Source organism: Carassius carassius, chromosome 9, assembly GCF_963082965.1.
Source record: "Carassius carassius chromosome 9, fCarCar2.1, whole genome shotgun sequence".
NCBI lineage: Eukaryota > Metazoa > Chordata > Actinopteri > Cypriniformes > Cyprinidae > Carassius > Carassius carassius.
In genome coordinates, this window is record NC_081763.1 from 3,486,701 (window position 1) to 3,510,855 (window position 24,155).

Sequence of the window (24,155 nt, forward strand, 5' to 3'; positions counted from 1 at the left end):
ACCCTCTAGCGCAACCACTTGTCCAAACTTTCATTGCTAATAACTTTTGAACCGTAAGCCAGAAAATGAAAATTCCCTTTCCCTCTGAATAATTGGCTCATGCCAAGTCGAATGAACACCAAAATGAAAAAATCGCAAGGTTTAGTTTTTTTTTTCTATTTTTACATGTTCGAAAAACCTACTTTTTCGAATTCGTCCTAGACGGTCTGTCTGATTCTCAACAAAATTGGGTCAGATCATCTTCAGACCATGCTGGCAAAAAGTTAGGGAATTCAAGTTGAGGCAATATCTCAGCAACGGTTTGGCGTATTGAGACCAAACTTGGTGTGCGTTAAAACAAGCATGACCTGAGACTACCTGCACTGTATTGATGCAGTGCCACCTAGTGGTCAGGAGATATGAAAAATGCATATTTTTGCTTATAACTTCTGAATGGTTTGGCCAAAAATCACAAAACTGGTTTAGATTCAGTGACTTTAGATTCAAAAACTTTAGATTCAGTGGATCATGCTGAGCCTAACAATGTCCAGTTTTTCAATGTCAGCCATTTTGAGCATCGGCCATTTTGAACGATGTTCTAAAATGCTGTAGTTTACAAACGGTTTAGCGTATCGTTATGAATTTAATTATAAAAATCGGCTTCGGCACCATGCCCTGACGCCAACTTGTAGTCAAAAGTTATAACAAAATTTACAAAAATGCTAATAACTTTTGAATAAATTAGATTATCAAAATGAAAGTGGTCTTGCTATATTCTTTGGGTCATGTCGAGAACATTGAAACTTCCTGTCCGCCATTTTGATTAATGTTGAAAACCTATTTTTTCGAACTCCTCTTAGACCATCCAATTTTCACCATATGTGAATCAGATCATCTTCAGATGATAGCGGTTTTCGTTCAGCGTACCAACGAATTTGTTCAGATTATCTTTATGACTAAAAGGATCCATAAAAAAATGGATCACACACAGTTGACAATGCAGCCTGTTTATCATAATAAAATACAGTCAGTCAAACATGAAGAAAACACACACACATACACACACACACACACACACACACACACACACTGGTCAGTTTAAATATTAAAATCTGTTCCATGAAGTGTTATCACCTTAACGCGGTGATGTTATGCAAAAACATAGTTTTATGTGGATATTGGAACGTGAGTGAAGTACATAATAAATAATCATTTGGCATTCAAATACATCGTGAATACATTTGATTTTGATTAAAATTTTCATTTTAGTTTTGGCCTGTCGTTAATATTGCTATAGCTATATTTTTTTAATTCTAGTTCTTTTCTAAATACTGTTAATTGTCAATGTCAATGTCACCTTTATTTATATAGCGCTTTAAACAAAATACATTGCGTCAAAGCAACTGAACAACATTCATTAGGAAAACAGTGTCGATAATGCAAAAATGATAGTTAAAGGCAGTTCATCATTGGATTCAGTGATGTCATCTCTGTTCAGTTAAATAGTGTCTGTGCATTTATTTGCAATCAAGTCAACGATATCGCTGTAGATGAAGTGACCCCAACTAAGCAAGCCAGAGGCGACAGCGGCAAGGAACCAAAACTCCATCGGTGACAGAATGGAGAAAAAAACCTTGGGAGAAACCAGGCTCAGTTGGGGGGCCAGTTCTCCTCTGACCAGACGAAACCAGTAGTTCAATTCCAGGCTGCAGCAAAGCCAGATTGTGCAGAAGAATCATCTGTTTCCTGTGGTCTTGTCCTGGTGCTCCTCTGAGACAAGGTCTTTACAGGGGATCTGTATCTGGGGCTCTAGTTGTCCTGGTCTCCACTGTCTTTCAGGGATGTAGAGGTCCTTTCTAGGTGATGATCCAGCATCTGGTCTGGATACGTACTGGATCCGGGTGACTGCAGTGACCCTCTGATCTGGACACAGACTGGATCTGGTGGCCACGGTGACCTCGGAACAAGAGAGAAACAGACAAATATTAGCGTAGATGCCATTCTTCTAATGATGTAGCAAGTACATAGGTTGTTATGGGAAGTGTTTCCGGTTCCGGTTTACCTAATTAATGCAGCCTAAAAATCCTTTAACGGATTTGGATAATAAAAGCATATTAGTATGTTATGTGTATGCCAGGTTAAAGAGATGGGTCTTTTATCTAGATTTAAACTGCAAGAGTGTGTCTGCCTCCCGAACAATGTTAGGTAGGTTATTCCAGAGTTTGGGCGCCAAATAGGAAAAGGATCTGCCGCCTGCAGTTGATTTTGATATTCTAGGTATTATCAAGTTTCGAGAACGTAGCGGACGTAGAGGATTATAATGTAAAAGGAGCTCATTCAAATACTGAGGTGCTAAACCATTCAGGGCTTTATAAGTAATAAGCAATATTTTAAAATCTATGCGATGCTTGATAGGGAGCCAGTGCAGTGTTGACAGGACCGGGCTAATATGGTCATACTTCCTGGTTCTAGTAAGAACTCTTGCTGCTGCATTTTGGACTAGCTGTAGTTTGTTTACTAAGCGTGCAGAACAACCACCCAATAAAGCATTACAATAATCTAACCTTGAGGTCATAAATGCATGGATTAACATTTCTGCATTTGACATTGAGAGCATAGGCCGTAATTTAGATATATTTTTGAGATGGCAAAATGCAGTTTTACAAATGCTAGAAACGTGGCTTTCTAAGGAAAGATTGCGATCAAATAGCACACCTAGGTTCCTAACTGATGAGGAAGAATTGACAGAGCAACCATCAAGTCTTAGACAGTGTTCTAGGTTATTACAAGCAGAGTTTTTAGGTCCTATAATTAACACCTCTGTTTTTTCAGAATTTAGCAGTAAGAAATTACTCGTCATCCAGTTTTTTATATCGACTATGCAATCCATTAGTTTTTCAAATTGGTGTGTTTCACCGGGCTGCGAAGAAATATAGAGCTGAGTATCATCAGCATAACAGTGAAAGCTAACACCATGTTTCCTGATGATATCTCCCAAGGGTAACATATAAAGCGTGAAGAGTAGCGGCCCTAGTACTGAGCCTTGAGGTACTCCATACTGCACTTGTGATCGATAGGATACATCTTCATTCACTGCTACGAACTGATGGCGGTCATATAAGTACGATTTAAACCATGCTAATGCACTTCCACTGATGCCAACAAAGTATTCAAGTCTATGCAAAAGAATGTTGTGGTCAATTGTGTCAAACGCAGCACTAAGATCCAATAAAACTAATAGAGAGATACACCCACGATCAGATGATAAGAGCAGATCATTTGTAACTCTAAGAAGAGCAGTCTCAGTACTATGATACGGTCTAAATCCTGACTGGAAATCCTCACATATACCATTTTTCTCTAAGAAGGAATATAATTGTGAGGATACCACCTTTTCTAGTATCTTGGACAGAAAAGGGAGATTCGAGATTGGTCTATAATTAACTAGTTCTTTGGGGTCAAGTTGTGGTTTTTTGATGAGAGGCTTAATAACAGCCAGTTTGAAGGTTTTGGGGACATATCCTAATGACAATGAGGAATTAATAATAGTCAGAAGAGGATCTATGACTTCTGGAAGCACCTCTTTTAGGAGCTTAGATGGTATAGGGTCTAACATACATGTTGTTGGTTTAGATGATTTAACAAGTTTATACAATTCTTCCTCTCCTATGGTAGAGAATGAGTGGAACTGTTCCTCAGGGGGTCTATAGTGCACTGTCTGATGTGATACTGTAGCTGACGGCTGAATGGTTGCAATTTTATCTCTAATAGTATCGATTTTAGAAGTAAAGTAGTTCATAAACTCATTACTGCTGTGGTGTTGGGAAATGTCAACACTTGTTGAGGCTTTATTTTTCGTTAATTTAGCCACTGTATTGAATAAATACCTGGGGTTATGTTTGTTGAAAAGTAATCGGATCTAGCAGTTTTTTTTATATTTTTTTTTATATTATCTTTTATTGGAAAAGCATGTGGAATTTCACACATTGTTGGGCACATGAAGTACATTACATTGCTTTACCATTTTTAACTTTTTAACACAAGAACAACAGAACTCAAGTGCGGGTGGCGGGGAAAACAAATTACATCCATACTATTTATGTTGTTCATTTAAACTTTTAAATCATTGTACAATTAGTAAGAAGCAGCAGTGTTTACAGAAATTCAGATCTAACCGGTTTAACATATTCCGTCCACTTGGACCACATCTTATAGAAAGTGTCCCTCTGCACTTTGAGTGAAAAGGACAGTTTTTCCATTATGAAGATCTCGTAAACAATGTTTATCCAGTCCTCAGTTGTTGGTGGTTCTGGTTTAAGCCATCTCCTTGTTAAAGCCTTTTTACTTGCTGCCAATAAGATGTACAGAAGTTTCTTGTCCTTCGAGTCCAGTTCATCCGATGATATATTACTGAGATATAGGGTATCAAAAGCAAATGGAAAAACAAATGCAAAAATATTCTGTATATGCTCATGAATTCTGGACCAATACTGAGAGATAACTTTGCAGTCCCAAAAAATGTGGAAATGGTTAATGGTTTCTTTGCAGGGATTCAAAAGATGGGAATGCCCCCTTGTGGACAAATGAGTGATAATCAGTCAATTCTTTTAGAATCCAGTTCTTAAACCTGTCATCATGCTGATTCGGGGTAAAATCTGAATCGTATGCACACCATTTTAGGATTTTTGAAGTGTCTTCCAGACCACAAATCTTAATTGTTTGATTCCAAGCTGTTATCATTACATAAGAAATGGGTTTGTCTGATAAATTAGTCTTATTCTGCAGTTTGATATCTGCTAATAAAGCTTCGACTGGTATTGTTTCAATAGTTGTCCCCTCAACATCCTTCCATCCTGCGGTGTAATATGAAGAACATAAACAAATTAATGGTCTTAACTGTGCCGCACAATAATATTCTCGAAGACATGGGAGACCACGACCTCCTTTATCTTTCTTCAATTGTAAGGTTTTATACTTAACCCTGGATTTTTTCCCTTTCCAAATATATTTTGACAGCATTCTATCCCATTCTGCAAATTGTTTTTGAGGTATGAAAATTGGTAAACACTGGAATAAGTAGAGCATTCGGGGGAGAATATTTAATCTTATTGAATCAATCCTAGAATGTAAGTCCAAAAAAGGAATTGTATTCCATCTTCGAATATCCGATTCTATTGCTATATTCAGAGGGCCATAATTAACTTCAAACATTTTAGTGAAGTCTCGGTGCAGTACCACCCCTAAATATCTGATACTGTCTGCCTCCCATTTCCATTTATACCTATCCTTGACTTCTTCTGGAGGGACATAGTTCAAAGTTAATACCTGTGTTTTATTTACATTAACCTTGTACCCTGAAAAAGAGCCATATTCTAGTAGTAGTTTAATGATTTTAGGAACAACCGGCGTGGGGTAAGATATAGTTAATAGTAAATCATCAGCAAAAAGTGCCAATTTTTGCTCCCCTCCTACTGTTCCTACTCCAGTTATGTCCTCTCTCTGCCTGATCCACTGGCTTAAAGGTTCGATAAACAAGGCGAAGAGGAGAGGCGAGATGCAACACCCTTGTCGAGTCCCGCGCTCCAATATGAATGATTCAGTGAGGTCTCCATTAATTTTGATCCTCGCAGTTGGGTTATTGTATAACCCTGAGATAACCTCAATTACAGATTTATCAAAACCAAATTTTTCAAGCACCTTATATAAAAAGGACCACCTCACTGAATCAAAAGCTTTTTCGGCGTCCAAACTCAAAACTAAGGTCTCTAATTTTTGCTTGTCCACCCACCTCATTATGTGTAAAACCCTCCTAATGTTGTCTTGAGTCTGTCTGTGTTTAATGAAACCCGTCTGATCCTTATGTATTAATCCTGGTAAAATAGTTTCTAATCTTCTTGACATAATAGAGGTGAACAACTTATAGTCTATATTCAGAACACTAATTGGGCGATAGTTACTACACTGCAATCTATCCTTTCCTTCTTTTGGGATGATAGAGATTATTGCTTCCCTCCATGATGTTGGGACTATCTTATTTGCCATCACCCAATTAAATGTTTTCAGCAACGTTGGGACCAGAAAAACCTGCATTGTTTTGTACCACTCCGGACCGAATCCATCTGCCCCTGCCATCTTCCCTCCCTTTAATCTTTTAATTGCTAATTGGATTTCTTCTTTAGTTATTGTAGATAATAACTTTTTATTTTGTTCCTCTGTCACTGTTGGTAACTCAAGTTCAGACAAAAAGCTATTGATGTCCCGGTTGTTGTCTATATGAGGTTGAGAATATAATGTCTTATAGTAATCAAGAAAGCATTGTTGAATTTTTTCCTGGTCAATTTCTATTTGATCATTTAGGGGATTCTTAATTTTATGAATGGATCTCTCTGCTTGCTGTTTCCTAAGCTTATAGGAAAGGAGTTTCAGTGATTTCCCCCCTACCTCATAATAATGTTGCTTTATAAACATGAGTTTTTTCTGTACCTCTATTGTGTTCAAATCATCTATTTCTTTTTTCAATTTTATTATATCCGATTTAGTATTACCATTATGAGACCTTGAATGTTGGCGTTGCAGATCTAATAACTTTTCTTCTAAGTGCCGGAGTTTTTGCTGACCTATTTTTTTCAGGTGGGAGGAAATACCAATTATTTTCCCCCTAATCACTGCCTTAAGTGCGTCCCATATTATTCCCGGTGACATATCGTCCTTATCGTTATATTCTAAATACTCCTCTATTTCTTTCTTCAAACGCTCTTTGATATCAGGGTAATTTAGAATGTTTGTGTTCAACCTCCATAGGGTAGATCTAATCTTTCTGTTCAGGCAGATGTTAGCATAAACTGGGTTGTGATCTGATATAGTACAGGGACCTATTTCACAATTTTTTAACCTAAAGAGATCATTTCTGAACATGAAGATATAGTCTAACCTTGAATAGACATTGTGTGCGCAGGAATAGTGGGTATATTCCCTATCCGTTGAATGACAATCTCTCCACACATCAACTAATCCTATTTCGTCCATAAGATGTACCATTTTTCCTCCGATATTTCTCGCATCACCTTTCCCATTCGAAGAATCCAATTTAGCATTTAATGTGAGGTTTAGATCCCCCCCGCATAGTAAAATTCCCTGACTCCTTGTTGTTGTTAATTCTAGGATCTGTTTATACAAGGACCAATTGCTTCCTGGGGGAATATACACATTTAAGAGACTCAGAATAATACCATCAATCTTACCAGTTGCCATTATATATCTACCCTCCTTATCCTTATATTCTGATAAATGTTCATAATTTAGAGCGCCGTGCACCAGGATCGCCACACCTCTTCGCCTTCCCGAACTGTGAGAAGAATAGAAAACATGCTTAAAACCAAGTTTGTTCAATTTTTTATGCTCGCTATCAGACAGATGTGTTTCTTGCATAAAAACAATCTGAGCTTTATCTCTTTTGAATTTAGATAAGGCTTTCCACCTTTTTACCGGATTATGTAAGCCATTAATATTGATTGATACCATTTTCACTGACCTGCTATTCATCTAAATTATAAGTCAAGTACGCGCGTTTTAATAGGCTCCCCGCACACCCATGTAAACATTGAACATGAAACACGTGAACAAAAGGCATGAAAACAAAAAACAAACAAAAATCAAACTGAAGTAGTTCTAACTTCCAAGGTAGGGGTCCCTGAAATGGACCCTGCTTCGCCTTTAAAGGCAACTTCTTCATCAGTCAATGGAGGAGGCCCTTAATGGCTGAGGCCTCACAGAGAAGAGCACCCTCCAAAAAAAAAAAAAAAAACCTTACTTATCCACTTTTTACACACCATTAAACTAAGTAATAGTTTTTTTTTTTTTTTTTTTTTTTTTTTTTTTTTTTTTTGCTTTTGATTAAAGAGAACAACAAAGTGGGTAGACCTCAATTTCCCGAAGGCGTAGGTGAGGTCCTCTTGAAGGCTCTGAGCTTTTCTTTGTAAATGGGGTCTCGCCTCTTGTTCGTTGCGCTGCTCCCCGCTCCTCTACCAACTCTGGTCCAGGTCAGCTGCTTCAGTTGCTCCAACGCTGTTTCTGGCGATCCGATGACCTTCACCGCATAGCCTCTCCTGGACATATCTGCCGTAGCTTCCGCCACTGTGTTGTAAATTTTAGTTTCTTCAGTGTATTTCACCTTCAGCCTAGCTGGAAAGAGAGTCTGAAAGTGGATCTGCTGCTCTTTCAGAATCTTGCGCACCTCCGCATATTCTCTTCGTCTCTTTAGGATGAGAGGAGGATAGTCATGGTCTAAACTTACTTGTTTGCCATTCCATGTGAATCCTTTTTTCTGCCATGCCTTGCGAAGCAAAAGTTCTTTGGTCTTAAAGCTGAGGAATTTCACAATAATCGAGCGCGGGGGTGCATCGTCCGGCGGTGGTGGACCTAGAGAGCGATGCGCCCGTTCGATGCATATGTCAAGCTCATCCTGGGACAGCCCCAAACTGTCACGCAGCAGCTTCTCCACAAAATCACTCATTGTTGGAGAGTCCCGCTCTGCTGTCTCGGGTATACCATAGATGCGGACGTTTTCTCTTCTTGTACGGCTCTCCAAGTCCATTAATTTATCCTCCATCCTTATTTGTAACTTTATTATTTCCGTCATGACATCCTCCGTGTTCTGAATCCTCTCCTCCGTCTTCTCAATCCGCCCTTCAGCCTCGTCCATTCTTGCGCTCATCTTAGACATTTCTTCCTTAATTTCCGCCAAACTCACGCTGTTTTCTTGGCGAAAGTCCCTCAATTCCTGAAGTACCACGTCTATGCTTGCCATATCGTCCCACCGAGCAGTAACAGTCCACCAGTATACGGCCTCGTGTCGAGCGGTGAATCACATTAACGTTAGCAGGGAAGCTAGCGCTATTTTCAGGTTTAAGCACCCACTATGTTGCTCCGTCAATACGTTAGTTTAGGTGTATTTCGCTTACCCCCTCACTTCTCTTCCTCCAGGAATTAAATTGCGTTGTCTTAACGGGGTAGAGTTTTACATTTCGTAGGTTTCCTTGGGAGCCCGTTCACAGTGCTGTCATCACGATGACGTTCAAACCGGAAGTCCCGGATCTAGCAGTTTTTAATGCTTTTCTGTAGGATATGTTACTTTCCCGCCAAGCAATACGAAATACCTCTAGTTTTGTTTTCCTCCAGCTGCGCTCCATTTTTCGGGCTGCTCTCTTTAGGGTGCGAGTATGCTCATTATACCATGGTGTCAAACTGTTTTCCTTAACCTTCCTTAAGCGTAAAGGAGCAACTGTATTTAAAGTGCTAGAAAAGAGAGAGTCCATAGTTTCTGTTACATCATCAAGTTGTTCTGAGGTTTTGGATATGCTAAGGAATTTGGATACATCAGGAAGATAACTTAAAAAGCAGTCTTTTGTGTTAGAAGTGATGGTTCTTCCATACTTGTAACAAGAAGTAGAATTTACAATTTTGGCTATATGAAGTGTGCACAGAACTAAATAATGATCTGAGATATCATCACTTGGCTGAATAATTTCAACACTATCAACATCAACTCCATGTGACAGTATTAAATCTAGAGTATGATTTCGACAATGAGTAGGTCCTGAAACGTGTTGTCTAACACCAATAGAGTTCAGAATGTCTATAAATGCTGATCCCAATGCATCGTTTTCATTATCAACATGGATATTAAAATAACCAACTATTAAGACTTTATCTGCAGCCAGAACTAACTCTGATGTAAAATCACCAAACTCTTTAATAAAGTCTGTATGGTGCCCTGGTGGCCTGTATACAGTAGCCAGTACAAACATAACAGGGGATTTATCATTAACATTTGTTTCTCTGGATAATGTTATATGAAGCACCATTACTTCAAACGAGTTATACTTGTAGTCTGCCCTCTGAGAAATCCTGAAAACGTTGTTATAAATTGAAGCAACACCTCCACCTTTGCCTTTTAGACGTGGCTCATGTTTATAACAGTAATCTTGGGGGGTGGACTCATTTAAAATAATGTAATCATCAGGTTTTAGCCAGGTTTCTGTCAAACAGAGTACATCTATATTATGATCAGTGATCATATTATTTACAAAAAGTGTTTTCGTAGAAAGGGATCTGATATTCAATAAGCCAAGCTTTATCATTTGTTTATCCATATTGCTTCTGTTTTTTATTTGTTGAACCTCAATTAAATTGTTAATCTTAACCTGGTTTGGACGTTTTTTGTATTTTCTAGTTTGGGGAACAGAAACAGTCTCTATAGTGTGATATCTAGGTGAAAAAGTCTCTATGTGCTGAGAATTAACTGACCTCTGTGACGGGAGGCAACTAGCAGACGGTCGGTTTAACCAGTCTGTCTGCTTCCTGACCTGGGCCCCAGTTAGTCAAGTATAAACTCTAGCCCCCGGTTTCACAGACAAGGCTTAAGCCTAGTCCTAGACTAAAATGTAAATCTGAGCTGTTTTATCGAAAAGAAACTTGCACCGACTGATCTTAAAACATGTCAGTGCTTTTATTTTGTCTTAAGATGCACACCAGTAATACTTTTTTTGAAGGAATGTTTATAAAAATTACTTAAATGTCCTAATTGAACTATGGCCTAATCCTGGTTTAGGCTAAGCCCCGTCTATGAAACCGGGCCTAAGACTATTTGCCATATTTCTAGAGAGAAGAGTGGCGCCACCCCAGGAGGGATGAAGACCATCTCTTTTAAACAGGTCAGGTCTGCCCCAAAAGCTCGTCCAATTGTCTATGAAACCTATGTTATTCTGTGGGCACCACTTAGACATCCAGCCATTGAGTGATGACAATCTGCTATGCATCTCATCACCACGGTAAGCAGGGAGGGGACCAGAGCATATTACAGTGTCTGACATCGTGCTTGCAAGTTCACACACCTCTTTAATGTTATTTTTAGTGATCTCCGACTGGCGAAGTCGAACATCATTAGCGCCGGCATGAATAACAATCTTACTGTATTTACGTTTAGCATTAGCCAGCACTTTTAAATTTGCCAAGATGTCAGGCGCTCTGGCTCCCGGTAAACATTTGACTATGGTGGCTGGTGTCTCTATATTCACGTTCCGTACAATAGAATCACCAATAACTAGAGCACTTTCATCAGGTTTCTCAGTGGGTGCATCACTGAGTGGGGAGAACCTGTTTAATGTTTTGATCGGAACAGAAGAGCGGTGTTTTGACCCACGACTACGCTGCCTCACCGTCACCCAGTTGCCCTGCTGCAGGGGCTCTGTTTCCGGAACCGAACAATGTACAGGAATCCCTGAGCTAGACGCATCCAAAGCCGTATCTAGAGCCCTAACATTTTTACTATCCTCAATTAAAGTTTGGATGCGTGTCTCTAATTCTGAAATCTTCTCTGTCAGCCTAACTATTTCCCTGCATTTATCACATGTGAATCCCTCATCAGCGACAGAGATAGATAAACTGTACATGTGGCAAGAGGTGCAAGAAACAATGATAGGAGAAGCCATTACTCACCGTGCTTGATGAAATATTCTTACTGCGGTTGTTTGATGAACTTGTGAAAAACTGGAGCGAGGGAGAGGAGAAAAGAAAACAGCGATAGGTTCGAATGAAGACGCTAATGACAAGCTAACGAGTGCTAACGCTTTGCAGGTGTACTGCACTCACGGAAATAAAATAAAAGTGAACAATCAAAGTTAATCTGATAAGATTGATCGATAATATCAGAAATATGGTGTGAATTAAGTTATATTTTACCACTTTAAAAAACAGAGAGTGATAGTAAGATAAAGATTCTAGAGAAAAAAATAAAATAAAAACAGCTACACGGAGCTACAATTTGCTACAGAAAACACTGTCCAACAGCGACACCCGCAGGCAAGAGAGGGATTGAATTGAAATGATTGTTGCGGAGGAAGGGGAACTAAAATAGCCTCGCTATGTTTACAGTGTTTATTATAATGTTTGTAAACATTTTGTGTTTGCGCTTGGTCTATTTCTGAATTAAATAATAATCTTTTTTTGAGCCCTCTGGCTCCCTCTGCTGTCTTTGTGTCATGTCTTTTTTCAGCAGCTTGTGCCAGTGCCATCAGTGCTGATCTGGTGGTGGGGCTGTGCTGATCACTAGCTGCCTCCACTCCGCCTGTCACTAATTACCCAATCCTTTTTACTTTTTCCAATTACTTTTTAAACCATCTAACTGGTTATTAATCGGTCAAAATTAGTTGATACAGTTTGCTGCATTTATGCGCACTCAGAAACCGGTGACTGAACGAATCAGCAGAGCTTGTACGAGCTTTTGTCATTGCTGAAAATTTCTATACGTTGAAATTGGGTTGTGCATCTATCTGTGCATGATGATGTCCAACGAGCCGAGCTTCTCAAAGTTGGGAATATTCAAAGGAATGCTGCGGTCCTCAATGGGACAGGAAAAGCTAAGCATGCTGGCGCTCATGAGCACGAGCTACTGAGCAGCCTTGACTTCACTGACACCAGAGAAGAACTTGCGCCTGCTAAGGCTCGAAAAACAGCAACATAAGTAAGCAGCACTAGCGCAGTAGTAAGAGCGACAATATGCCTAGGTTAAGTTGATCTGGTTTAGATTTAGTTTAATTTTTCAAACAATTGCTGTTGAATGTTGATGTTACATAGCTTGATGTTAATCTCAAATTGTTATAATTGATAATACGTTATTATTATTATTCATGTTCAATAAAGGCTGGCTGTTTGTGTCACTTCTTGGTTGGTCAGGTCAGGGCAAGGGAACGTCCAGGGGGAGGAGTCATAGACCTACAGCCAATGAGAGAGCAGCTACAGGGCAAGGGACGTTCAGGGGGAGGAGTCATAGACCTACAGCCAATGAGAGAGCAGCTACAGGGCAAGGGACGTTCAGGGGGAGGAGTCATAGACCTACAGCCAATGAGAGAGCAGCTACAGGGCAAGGGACGTTCAGGGGGAGGAGTCATAGACCTACAGCCAATGAGTGAGCAGCTACAGGGCAAGGGACCATCCAGGGGGAGGAGTCATTTAGGGTGATGAACCAGTAATGTTTAGATCTTCCTCCTCCTTACCCTCAGTCAAGGTTGACTTGGTTAGCTGTAATGCTTGCTTCAAATATTCACAGAAAGTCCCTCAAGGACGATCGATGAACAGCATTGATTTCAATGGCTCATTTAATCCAGCCTGAATGAGGCCACTCTCCATATAATGCATTTGATATACTAGATCTAAAAACTCACAGGTGAGGGATGGATCGCTCTCGCTTACATTCATACACTAAAGAATAAAATATTGCTCAGTTCATGTGAATCATAACTAAGCCTGTTTAAATAAATGAGTTTTACAACAAGATTTAAAAGTATGAAGACTATTGCTGTTCCACAAATGAAAGGCAGCATTACTGAGGGCCCATACTGTACAGGTGGATGCATGGAAAGATGAAATAAATCAAGGAAGAAGATCTGAGGGAGCAAGCAGGAATATAAATCTGAAGAATACCAGAGAGATATGAAGGATCTAGATTATTAAGAGCCTTGCAGGTAAGGAGCAAGATTTTGAACTCAATGTGATGTTTTACTGGGAACCAGTGAAAATGTGCTCTGTGAAAGGAATTCCAGAAACAATTCATGCAGCTGAATTCTGGACCAGCTGTAGTTTGTGTAGGACTTTAGAAGAAAGACCAAATTGAGAAGAGAAAATAATTGCAATAATCTATTTGTGACAAAGCTATTTAATTGTTAGAGACGGAAGAAAGACAAATTATATTTTGTGAATGAAAATATGCAAAACTAATAATAAATTTAATGTGAGTTTCAAAAGATAAAGTGAGATTAAAGATGACACCCAGACATTGAACCTTGTGTGGATGGAAAAACTATTGGAGCCTGTCCTCCAACAAAAAACGAACATATAGGTCATTTGTGTGAGTACCATATTATGACCTATATTTACGTTTTATACCTATACTTACTTGTCACCCCCACTTTTCAGCATGGAGACAGAAATGACATAACCAAAGTAAAAAGGTCTTTCTGACTAGATACATAATCAACATTTGTTCACAAAGCTAACACTTCAAAGTTTACTGTTCAGGAATCATAATTACTCAGACTGTTACGATAATAGAGATATATAAGCTCAAACAAAAATAAAAATATTAAAAACATATTTTAAATGTATTAAAAAATGTTGATGTGGCTTTAGCTTCATTATGTATCTAAAATTATATCTTACAAGTCTACTTATACTTCATTTTCATATTTCAGAACATATCACAAACTGAATTTTATGAAACAATTTCTAAGACCATGTAAGCTCTTTGTGCTATTATCTCATGTTTGGACCGACAAAACTGCCTCATTCATGATTCTATTGTTCTCACCAAACCAGTCTTTCACACCTCCGCCAGGTATGACACATTATCCGCATTATCCTTTTATCATTATTCTTTTGTTTTTATTCCACCTTTAGATTAGATTAGATAAAATTAGATTAGACTCAACTTTATTGTCATTATGCAGAGTACAAGTACAGAGCTAATGAAGTGCAGTTAGCATCTAACCAGAAGTGCAAGAGTATAGTGTTTTATATACATAAAAGTGCAGAGTAAGTAAAGCTATGATATACAGAATGTACAGTGGAGTTGCTATATACAATATTGATCAGAGTATATACAGAATATAAATATGAATGCAATGTAGGGATTGTATGTACATTATGAACAGAGCAATGAAGGATTATATATACATTATGAACAGCAGGAATGTGAGAACGGTGGTAATAAATACAGTTGGATGAGTGTGCAAAGGTATTGTTAAACAATGTATTATATGCAAAATAACAGTAGTGCAATGATATTTTTATAGAAATAGTTTACTGTGCTTGTACAGTAGCAACTTTAGACAGTTTAAAGTGTAATAGTTTTGACCAAGTGCAGTCTGTGCAAAATATGAGTAGTGCAAATAATGTATGTAAAGTACTGTGACCAGTGCAGTAAAAGAGCAGGTGCAGGTTAGATTGGTGGTGTGGCGTTCAGAAGTGTCACAGCCTCAGGGAAGAAGCTCTTCCTGAGTCTACTAGTGCGAGAGCGTAGACTCCTGTAATGCCTGCTGGATGGAAGGAGGGTGAAGAGTCCATAGTTAGGGTGAGAGGCATCCTTGATGATGTTTCTTTCCCTGCCCAGACAGCGCTTCTGATAAATGTTCTCGATGGAAGTTAACTGGGTGCTGGTGATCCGTTGAGCAGTTTTCACCACCCGCTGGAGTGCTTTGCGGTCAGATGCAGAGCAATTGCTGTACCATACTGAGATGCAGTTTGTGAGTATGCTCTCAATGGTACAGCAGTAGAATTCAGCAAGGATCCTGGGACTGAGGTGAACTTTCTTAAGGCTCCGTAAGAAGTAAAGGCGCTGCTGTGCCTTTTTGACCAGGGTGGAGGTGTTTAGGGACCAGGTGAGGTCATCAGAGATGTGGATGCCAAGGAACTTGAAACTCGACACACGCTCCACTACAGCTCCGTTGATGTAGATTGGTGTGTGTGCATGACTCCTAGTCCGCCTGAAGTCCACAATCATCTCCTTTGTCTTCTGGGTGTTTAGTTCCAGGTTGTTGGTGGCACACCACACAGCCAGGTGCTGGACCTCATCCCTGTAGGCTGACTCATCATCATCCTAGACCAGACCTACCACCGTGGTGTCATCTGCAAATTTGATTATGGTGTTGGAGCCATAAACAGGAACACAGTCATGGGTGAATAGGGAGTACAGGAGAAGGCTAAGTACGCAGCCTTGTGGCACTCCAGTGTTCAAGGTGATGATGGAGGAGGAGAGGTTATCTAACTTAACAGACTGAGGTCTGTTAGTCAGACAATCTAGAATCCAGTTGCAGAGGGATGTGCTGATTCCAAGATGGCTGAGCTTGGAGATCAGCTTGGAGGGGATTACTGTATTAAATGCAGAACTGAAATCTATGAACAGCAATCTCACATGTGTGTTTTGACCGTCCAGGTGGGTGAGGGCAGAGTGAAGTTGAGATGGCGTCCTCTGTTGACCTATTGTTGCAAATTGGAATGGGTCTAATATAGCAGGGAGACAGGATTTTAAGTGGGATGCAACCAGTTTCTCAAAGCACTTGGCAATGATGGGGGTGAGTGCAACAGGACGGAAGTCGTTAGGGACCGAGGCAGTGGAGTGCTTCGGTACAGGCACGATGGTGGAGGTTTTGAAGATAGTGGGGACAGTTGTTTGGGCCAGGGACAGATTGAAAATTTTAATTTTTTTATGTGTGGTCACTCTGCTCACACACCTGTTGATGTGCTCCAGGACAGAGTTGGTGTAAGTGTCAATGTTGATCTGAGAGTTTGTGGTGGCCTGGGCAGCAAACTCACTCCAGTCTGTGTGCTGGAACTGATGTTGAAGAGTGGAGTCAGCACTCAAAGAGAGGTGGTCAGACTGATCCAGATGGGGGAGGGGTGTGACTTTGTAGAGTTTTATGGCCCCTTGTAGTGCAGGAGACATTTTGATGAAATTTAGGGAGAACAGATCTTAAAGTGCAGTGATTGAAGTCCCCAGCAACAATAAAGGCTCCATCCGGGTGCAGGGTTTGTAATTTGCTAATAGCAGCACAAAGTTCTTTCATACTTTCGGTCAGTACGAGTGATCCGTTTGTCCGCGGTAATCTCAGTAGCTCCGGAGGGAGTTCGCTGAAGTCGAAAGGATGATCTAAAACTATGTTGGAACACCGTTTGTTGATGAGTTACATAAGTGACTGTTAAGACCAAGATTTTTCAGTTTGGCTATAAGTTTGGTAGGGATGATGGTGTTAAATGCAGAGCTGTAATCAACGAACAGCATCCGCACATAGGTGTCTCTTCCCTCAAGTGTTCTAGTGCAGACTGTATGGCCATTGCAATGGCATCATCAGTGGATCTGTTAGAACGGTAAGCAAATTGTAATGGGTCCAAGGTGTCAGGGAGAGAGGAGCAGATGTGGGATTTGACAAGCCGTTCGAAGCACTTCATGATGACTGATGTCAGTGCTACAGGGTGGTAGCCGTTCAGGCAGGAGACAGTAGTTTTCTTGGGAACAGGGATAATGGTGGTTTGCTTGAAGCATGTGGGGATCACTGTAAGTCTCAAGCAGAGGTTGATGTTGTTGGTGAAGACATCTGCTAACTGGACACGCAGGCCCTCACGACACGTCCGTGTATGCCATCTGGACCTGGAGCTTTCCAGCCGTTGACTCTCTTGAAGGCCTTACTCACTTTAGCCCCTTTCACACTGCGATTCCGGCAAATACACAGGTAATGCGACTCGGCATTTGTTCCCGGGTCGCTAGATTTGGTCCATTCACACTGCCAGCGAAATCCCGAAATATGTGCGCGCGTTCACACACAACCCGTAACGGTCCCGGGTCGAGTTGACACGTGACATCCGGATGTGACGTAATCGTAAAAGAGTCGTAAAAGATTGGCGCCAAAGAATAAGGAAAGGCAAAACGGAAGTGTTCTCATTGCTTTGTAAACATGGCTGTTGACCAGCAACTAGCGGCATTGTTGTTTATGCTAAATGCTCAAATTAGAAACAGCAACAACATCATACCCCCTCAAGAACTGGCTTATGAAGGGTTTCACAAACCACCATTTTCGATATTGACTTCTTTCCGGAGAGTTAATGAGATAACGGGTACGCTGGAAGCAAAGCTTGCTGAGAGTAGGAAACAATGTGAAGCAGCGAGACTTAGAGCACAGAGGCGCCATCAGATGCTAAAAGCTACTACTCTGTGTACACGGCTCATGCAACTGGGTGTTTCTGATAGAAGAATGTGGATGTTACGAAGACCTCAAGGTGCTGTATTTTGGATTAATGTCCTCGAAAACCTCACCGCCGATCAGTGGCGTCAGCACTTTCGCATGTCACGCACCACGTTTGCGTTTGTTCTGCAACTTGTTGAGCGAAGTATGAGACGAAAGTCTACAAACTGGAGAAAGCCACTTGAACCGCGCCGTAGATTGGCTATTATTTTGTGGTGGTATGCTACCCCTGGCGAATACCGCACAATCAGTTGTCTTTTTGGTGTCATCAGTTGTCATCCAAAGGAGGATGGAGGATTGTGAACGGAGTTGTTGTTCCTGTCCATTTAATTGGTGATTGTCACAGTGTCTGGGTTGTGTTCCCTGGGTTTCCACTAGGTGTCCTCAGTTCCCACGGTGTTTATCATATTATCACTTCCTGTCTCCTTATTTGGTCACCTTCCTCCTTGTTTAGTTAATTGATTGTTCCCCACCTGTCTCCTGTTTCCCCATTATCCTTTTGTGTATTTATAACCGGTCTGTCTGAGTCTGTGTTACGGAGTCCTTGTTTAATGTCTTATGTTGAAGTTAATCTGTAGTCTTGATCTTGCCGTGTGTTCTTGTCTGTTTTCTGGTTTATTGGATATTCTGGTTTTGACCCTGCCTGGACTGTTTACCCTTTTGGATTTACCCTTCAATAAACAGCATACCTGCAATTGGATCTCTCCGTGTTTCTTGTATCACCAAACGTGACAGAAGGACTCCGTCAAGCGAAGATCCAGCGGTATGTCTGTTTATGTCTCATCCCCAGCCACAGAGCGGGAGAGGAACGGATTTGAGGGAACTCGCCTGGTGGTTTTCCGGGGGACCAGGGGAGGTCGCCGAGGAGGGAGTGGTCGAGAGGAGATTCAGCACCGCTCTCAACCATGGCCTCCCTTCGACCCGGGGCTCGTGTGGGATGGATCAGAGCCACCGTCTCACCATGGCGGACGGAGAGGGGAGAGGAAGCGCACGTCCGCCACGGTGGCGCCACTGCCCATGATTGCCGCGAGTCCAGCGCCACGGTGCAAGACGGCCGCCAGCTCAGCGCCAACGCCCAAGAAGGCCGCTGACTCATTCTTGGATTATTTCGCTACGCTGTCCAAGATTCTAGAGATTCCCAAGACGGTCAACGTCATGGCTGCTGAGCTAGCGCCTCAGCACAAGATGGCCGCCAGCCCAGCGCCACAGCACAAGATGGCTGCCAGCCCAGAGCCACAGCACAAGATGGCTGCCAGCCCAGAGCCACAGCACAAGATGGCTGCCAGCCCAGAGCCACAGCACAAGATGGCCGCCAGCCCAGAGCCACAGCACAAGATGGTCGCCAGCCCAGAGCCACAGTACAAGATGGCCGCCAGCTTGGAGCCACAGCACAACATGGCCGACTCAACGCCTGAGTCTCCAGACAAGGTGTCACCGACTCGCCATCATAGAGGGCGGAGGAGGAGGAGACAGGCGTCTACCGTTCCTCAAAGCCCGGAGGACGTTCCCGAGGCGGTGCCCGATGCTGTTCCGGAGGCCGAGGCGGTGCCCGATGCTGTTCCGGAGGCCCAGGCGGTGCCCGATGCCGAGGCGGTGCCCGATGCTGTTCCGAAGGCCGAGGCGGTGCCCGATGCCGAGGTGGTGCCCGATGCTGTTCCGGAGGCCGATGCGGTGCCCGATGCCGAGGCGGTGCCCGATGCTGTTCCGGTGCCCGATGCTGTTCCGGAGGCCGAGGCGGTGCCCGATGCTGTTCCGGAGGCCGAGGCGGTGCCCGATGCTGTTCCGGAGGCCGAGGCGGTGCCCGATGCTGTTCCGGAGGCCGAGGCGGTGCCCGATGCTGTTCCGGAGGCCGAGGCGGTGCCCGGTGCCGAGGCGGTGCCCGATGCTGTTCCGGAGGCCGAGGCGGTGCCCGTTGCTGTTCCGGAGGCCCAGGCGGTGCCCGTTGCTGTTCCGGAGGCCCAGGCGGTGCCCGATGCCGAGGCGGAGCCCGATGCTATTCCGGAGGCCGAGGCGGTGCCCGATGCCGTTCCGGAGGCCGAGACGGTGTCCGTTGCCGTTCTGGAGGCCGCTCCCGAGGCCGCTCCCGATGCGGTGCTTGAAGCCGAGGCGTCTCACGTCTCCACAGGCAGTCCTAAGTCAAGTCAGGTGCCCATTGACTTTCCAGAGTTGAGTCAGGTGTTCATGGACCTTCCTGAGTCAGGGTTAGTCACCGTCGACCATCTAGAGTCAGGGTTAGTTACCGTTGACCCTCTAGAGTTAGGGCTAGCTCCTGTTGATCATCCAGAATCGAGTCATGTTCCAGTTGTTCCTCTTGAATCAAGTCGTGTTCCTGTTGACCCTCCAGAGTCGAGTCAAGTTCCTGTTGACCTTCCAGAGTCGAGTCAAGTTCCTGTTGACCTTCCAGAGTCGAGTCAGGTGACTGTTGACCTTCCAGAGTCGAGTCAGGTGACTGTTGAATTTTCAGAGTTGAGTGAGGTTCCGGTTGACCTTCCAGAGGCTAGTCAGGTGCTTTTGGACCCTCCAGATTCAGGGTTAGTCACCATTGACCTTCCAGAGTCAGGGCTAGTCACCGATGACCCTCCAGAGTCAGGACTAGTCACCGATGACCTTCCAGAGTCAGGGCTAATCACCGATGACCATCCAGAGTCAGGGCCAGTCACTGATGACCTTCCAGAGCCAGGGTTAGGTACCAGGGACTTTCCAGAGACAAGGCTAGTCATCGTGGACCTTTCAGAGTCAGGTCAAGTCACTGGGTGGCCTTCTGCTCCGCCCTGTTGGACTCCGGCATCGACCACAGGGGCGTGGGGGTCATCTGCTCCGCCCTGGGGGACTCCGATGTCGACCACGAGGATGTGGTGGTCTTCCGCTCCGCCCTGGAGGACTCTGGCCTTGACCACAAGGGTGTGGTGGTCTTCTGCTCCGCCCTGGGGGGCTCTCGCTCGGACTACACGGTTGTGGTGGTCTTCTGCTCCGCCCTGGGGGACCCTGGCGTTGACTACACGGGTGTGGTGGTCTTCTGCTCCGCCCTGGGGGGCTTCATGTTGTTGTTTTTGTTTTATGTGTTCACTTCTGTCCCTGTTCCCCTCTGTTAGTCTGGCCCTCCATCCCTCCCCCTGAGCCTCCACCTGTCCGCCTCCCTCCTGGTCTCTGTTTTGTGTCTGTCTTGGAGCGTCTGTGAGCCGCTCCGTAGAGGGGGGGTACTGTCACAGTGTCTGGGTTGTGTTCCCTGGGTTTCCACTAGGTGTCCTCAGTTCCCACGGTGTTTATCATATTATCACTTCCTGTCTCCTTATTTGGTCACCTTCCTCCTTGTTTAGTTAATTGATTGTTCCCCACCTGTCTCCTGTTTCCCCATTATCCTTTTGTGTATTTATAACCGGTCTGTCTGAGTCTGTGTTACGGAGTCCTTGTTTAATGTCTTATGTTGAAGTTAATCTGTAGTCTTGATCTTGCCGTGTGTTCTTGTCTGTTTTCTGGTTTATTGGATATTCTGGTTTTGACCCTGCCTGGACTGTTTACCCTTTTGGATTTACCCTTCAATAAACAGCATACCTGCAATTGGATCTCTCCGTGTTTCTTGTATCACCAAACGTGACAGTGATGCTGCATACCCCCTCAAGAACTGGCTTATGAAGGGTTTCACAAACCACCATGCGCTGACCCCACAACAACGGCTGTACAACTACTGACTGAGCTCAGCACGAATGGTTGTCGAGAACGCCTTCAGACGAGTCAAAGGGCGTTGGCGGTGCTTACTGAAGCGCAACTATGTCAACACCACACTGATGTCTGATGTTGTTGCTGTTTCTTGTGTTCTGCACAATATTTGTGAGATGCACGAAGAAATGTTTCTGCCTGACTGGAACATCACAGATGTTTTGCACAAGCAAGTGCAAGATATTTTCCAGGGAGTGGGAGGCCGTAATGCTCAAGCAATTCGGGAGGCTATGAAGACGCTCTTCTAAATTGTTTACACTGTTACATGCACATCCATCTGTACCAAAAGCTGTGAAATTACACATGAAAAACAAATAAAACGTCAACAATTCTCAATAAAAATCATTTATTTTGGAAAGAATAAAAAGTGTGCTGTGCCTGTAACCGTTTCAAGTACACAGTATGACAAAGAAAACAATGTAAAAAAACAAGAATAAGTTTAATTGAATAAAGTGTATAAAGATATAAAGAATAAAGTGTAGTAAGATGCACATAAGACAAAAAGTGTTGACATTTACAAAAAAAAAACAATGCAATTAGAAAAAAAAGTATAACACAATATTAACAACACAAAACACCATACAGTTAAAAAAAATCTTTACCTGGCAAGTAATAGAGTGCAATTAGATAGTTACGCACAAATATAAATATTACATAATTTGTACTATTAAAAAAATTACTTTTATATAAATGCTACTAATGCAGTACTATGAAATATTCAATAATTGTTATACAATAACAATTAACTTTTGAAACAGTCCTACTCAAGCTGCAATGATGGCAACGGGTTGTATTAGCCATTTTTTGTATTGTCTGATGTGCTTTGCTGAAAACGGCATGACGAGCGGGCACATAATAGGGCGTGGGTGCTGGAGCTGGCATACGGCTAAGAATTTCACCCAAAAAACGATTTTGGGTGTCTTGTAGCTCACGCAGCATTGCCATCTGTTTAGCCAGCTCTTCCTCCCTTGCCTGACTCGCCTCCCTCCTCAACTGGTTTTCATACTCCCCCTGATCAGCCAAACAGACACATTCCCTCTCCTCAAAGTCTCGGTCCATTTCAAAAAAGAGGTCCTTCACCTCTTTCATGATTAAATCTGTTCTGGACTGGCGTTTTCTGGCTTTTTTAGCAGGGGGTGGTTGAGGTGATTTTGAAAAGACAAAACAATGTGGTTTAGTAACCTGAGGGAAGCATGTGATGCATGGCAGACAAAGAACAAACAGTCCAGCAAGGTACATAATAGCATAGTTATGTAACTCACCTGAATTTCTTTCCCTGGAAACTGCCTCGACAGTCTCCGAGCTGGACACAACTGTGGACACAACGGTGCAAGAAGAAGCAGCTACCTCTGCTATTGTCTCATGTTCGTCATTCCTACACGGAAACGCCGCCATACTGCCCAGTAACGCTACTGGGTTAGCCGAGTGGCTTGTTCCCCATATGCTGTAGCATAAATCGAAGAAAGGCCAGTCTAGTCTTCCACTGCCGCTCCTTCAGTTGTGATCCAGCACTTGGTGAAATTTTTTTTCAAAGCCTTCAGCTTACTGATGACCTGCGCTTTCTCTCTCGAGAAACCACGCTGTTGCATTTTTATTTTTATTTGCTCATACACGACCGCATCACATACCGTTCCACTGAGCTGGCGAATGATCTCAGCTTCAGTGCGGATAGTAAGGAGCTCTGTGGTCTCGACTTCTGTCCAGTTTGCGCACATTTCTGTTTGTTTAATTTTAGTTTCTTTTGTATAGGAACACTTTCTGCGTTTAAAACACAGACTACCTCTTCTGGCACTGCAGGGTTGTATTATTGAAAAAACAAGCTCAAGGAGTCGCATGATAACTACGTCATCACTACATCACATCCGTTGCGGCATTAGTTCTGGCTTTTGTTCACACAGCGCTCGTCCCGGTTTGAACCCGGCAATGTTACTAGGTCCCCGACCCGGGTTCAATGCCGGAATCAATCCCGGGACGTGGTTGCTTTTACACAGAAGCCGACCCGGCAATGTTCCGGCAATATGCCGGGTCCGACGTGCAGTGTGAAAGGGGCTCTAGTGTGTGGTTAGAACCAAGGGGCAGGTGTCAGTGTCAGCAGGTATTTTCACAGCAGGAAATGTGTTGTATATCTCAAAGCGAGCATAGAATGTATTGAGCTCATCAGGTAAGGAGGCAGACAAAGACACACCACTGCTTTTCCTTCCTTTGTAGTCTGTGATGTAGCGTAGACTGCTCCACATGCGTTGGGGGTCAGAGCCATGATATTCTGACTCCACTCTGTCCCTAAAGTCTCTTTTGGCTGAAATTGTGGTCAGATATCAACACGGAAGTGTACAGGAAATACATCAGAAGATCTGAGGGGGTGGGATATGATGCACAGTTTAGATGGACAAGACACGGACAAATCAGACAGCAATGGGAGCAGATCATTATCATCAGATCGCGTAAATCAGTAGAAAATAAATAGAAATTATGATTCTGACTGAAGAAATATGAAGTAAACATCAGTAAATATATCAATATATATCCATAGATATGGCTCTTTGGACTATAAATCCTTATTGACGTTGTTCAGTGAGTCTATGTGAACACAAATAAACCGCTGCAGACGTGACTGAATACAGAGATGTATAGTAACGAAGTAGAACTACTTCACTACTGTACTTAAGTACT

The 24,155-nt window shown here is 42.8% G+C and overlaps 1 protein-coding gene across 1 annotated transcript; it reads right to left on the reverse strand.

Annotated features, from left to right (window-relative positions):
• Positions 1-10,616: 10,616 nt before the first annotated feature.
• On the reverse strand, positions 10,617-22,880 carry LOC132148719 (uncharacterized; the record flags this gene model as incomplete). The annotated part of the gene is made up of 2 exons (XM_059557419.1): positions 22,748-22,880; positions 10,617-11,221 (listed from the first exon to the last, which is right to left on the reverse strand). Coding segments are annotated over exons 1-2 (738 nt in total), but the record flags the coding sequence as incomplete, so codon positions are not given.
• Between the last annotated feature and the right edge of the window lie 1,275 nt (positions 22,881-24,155).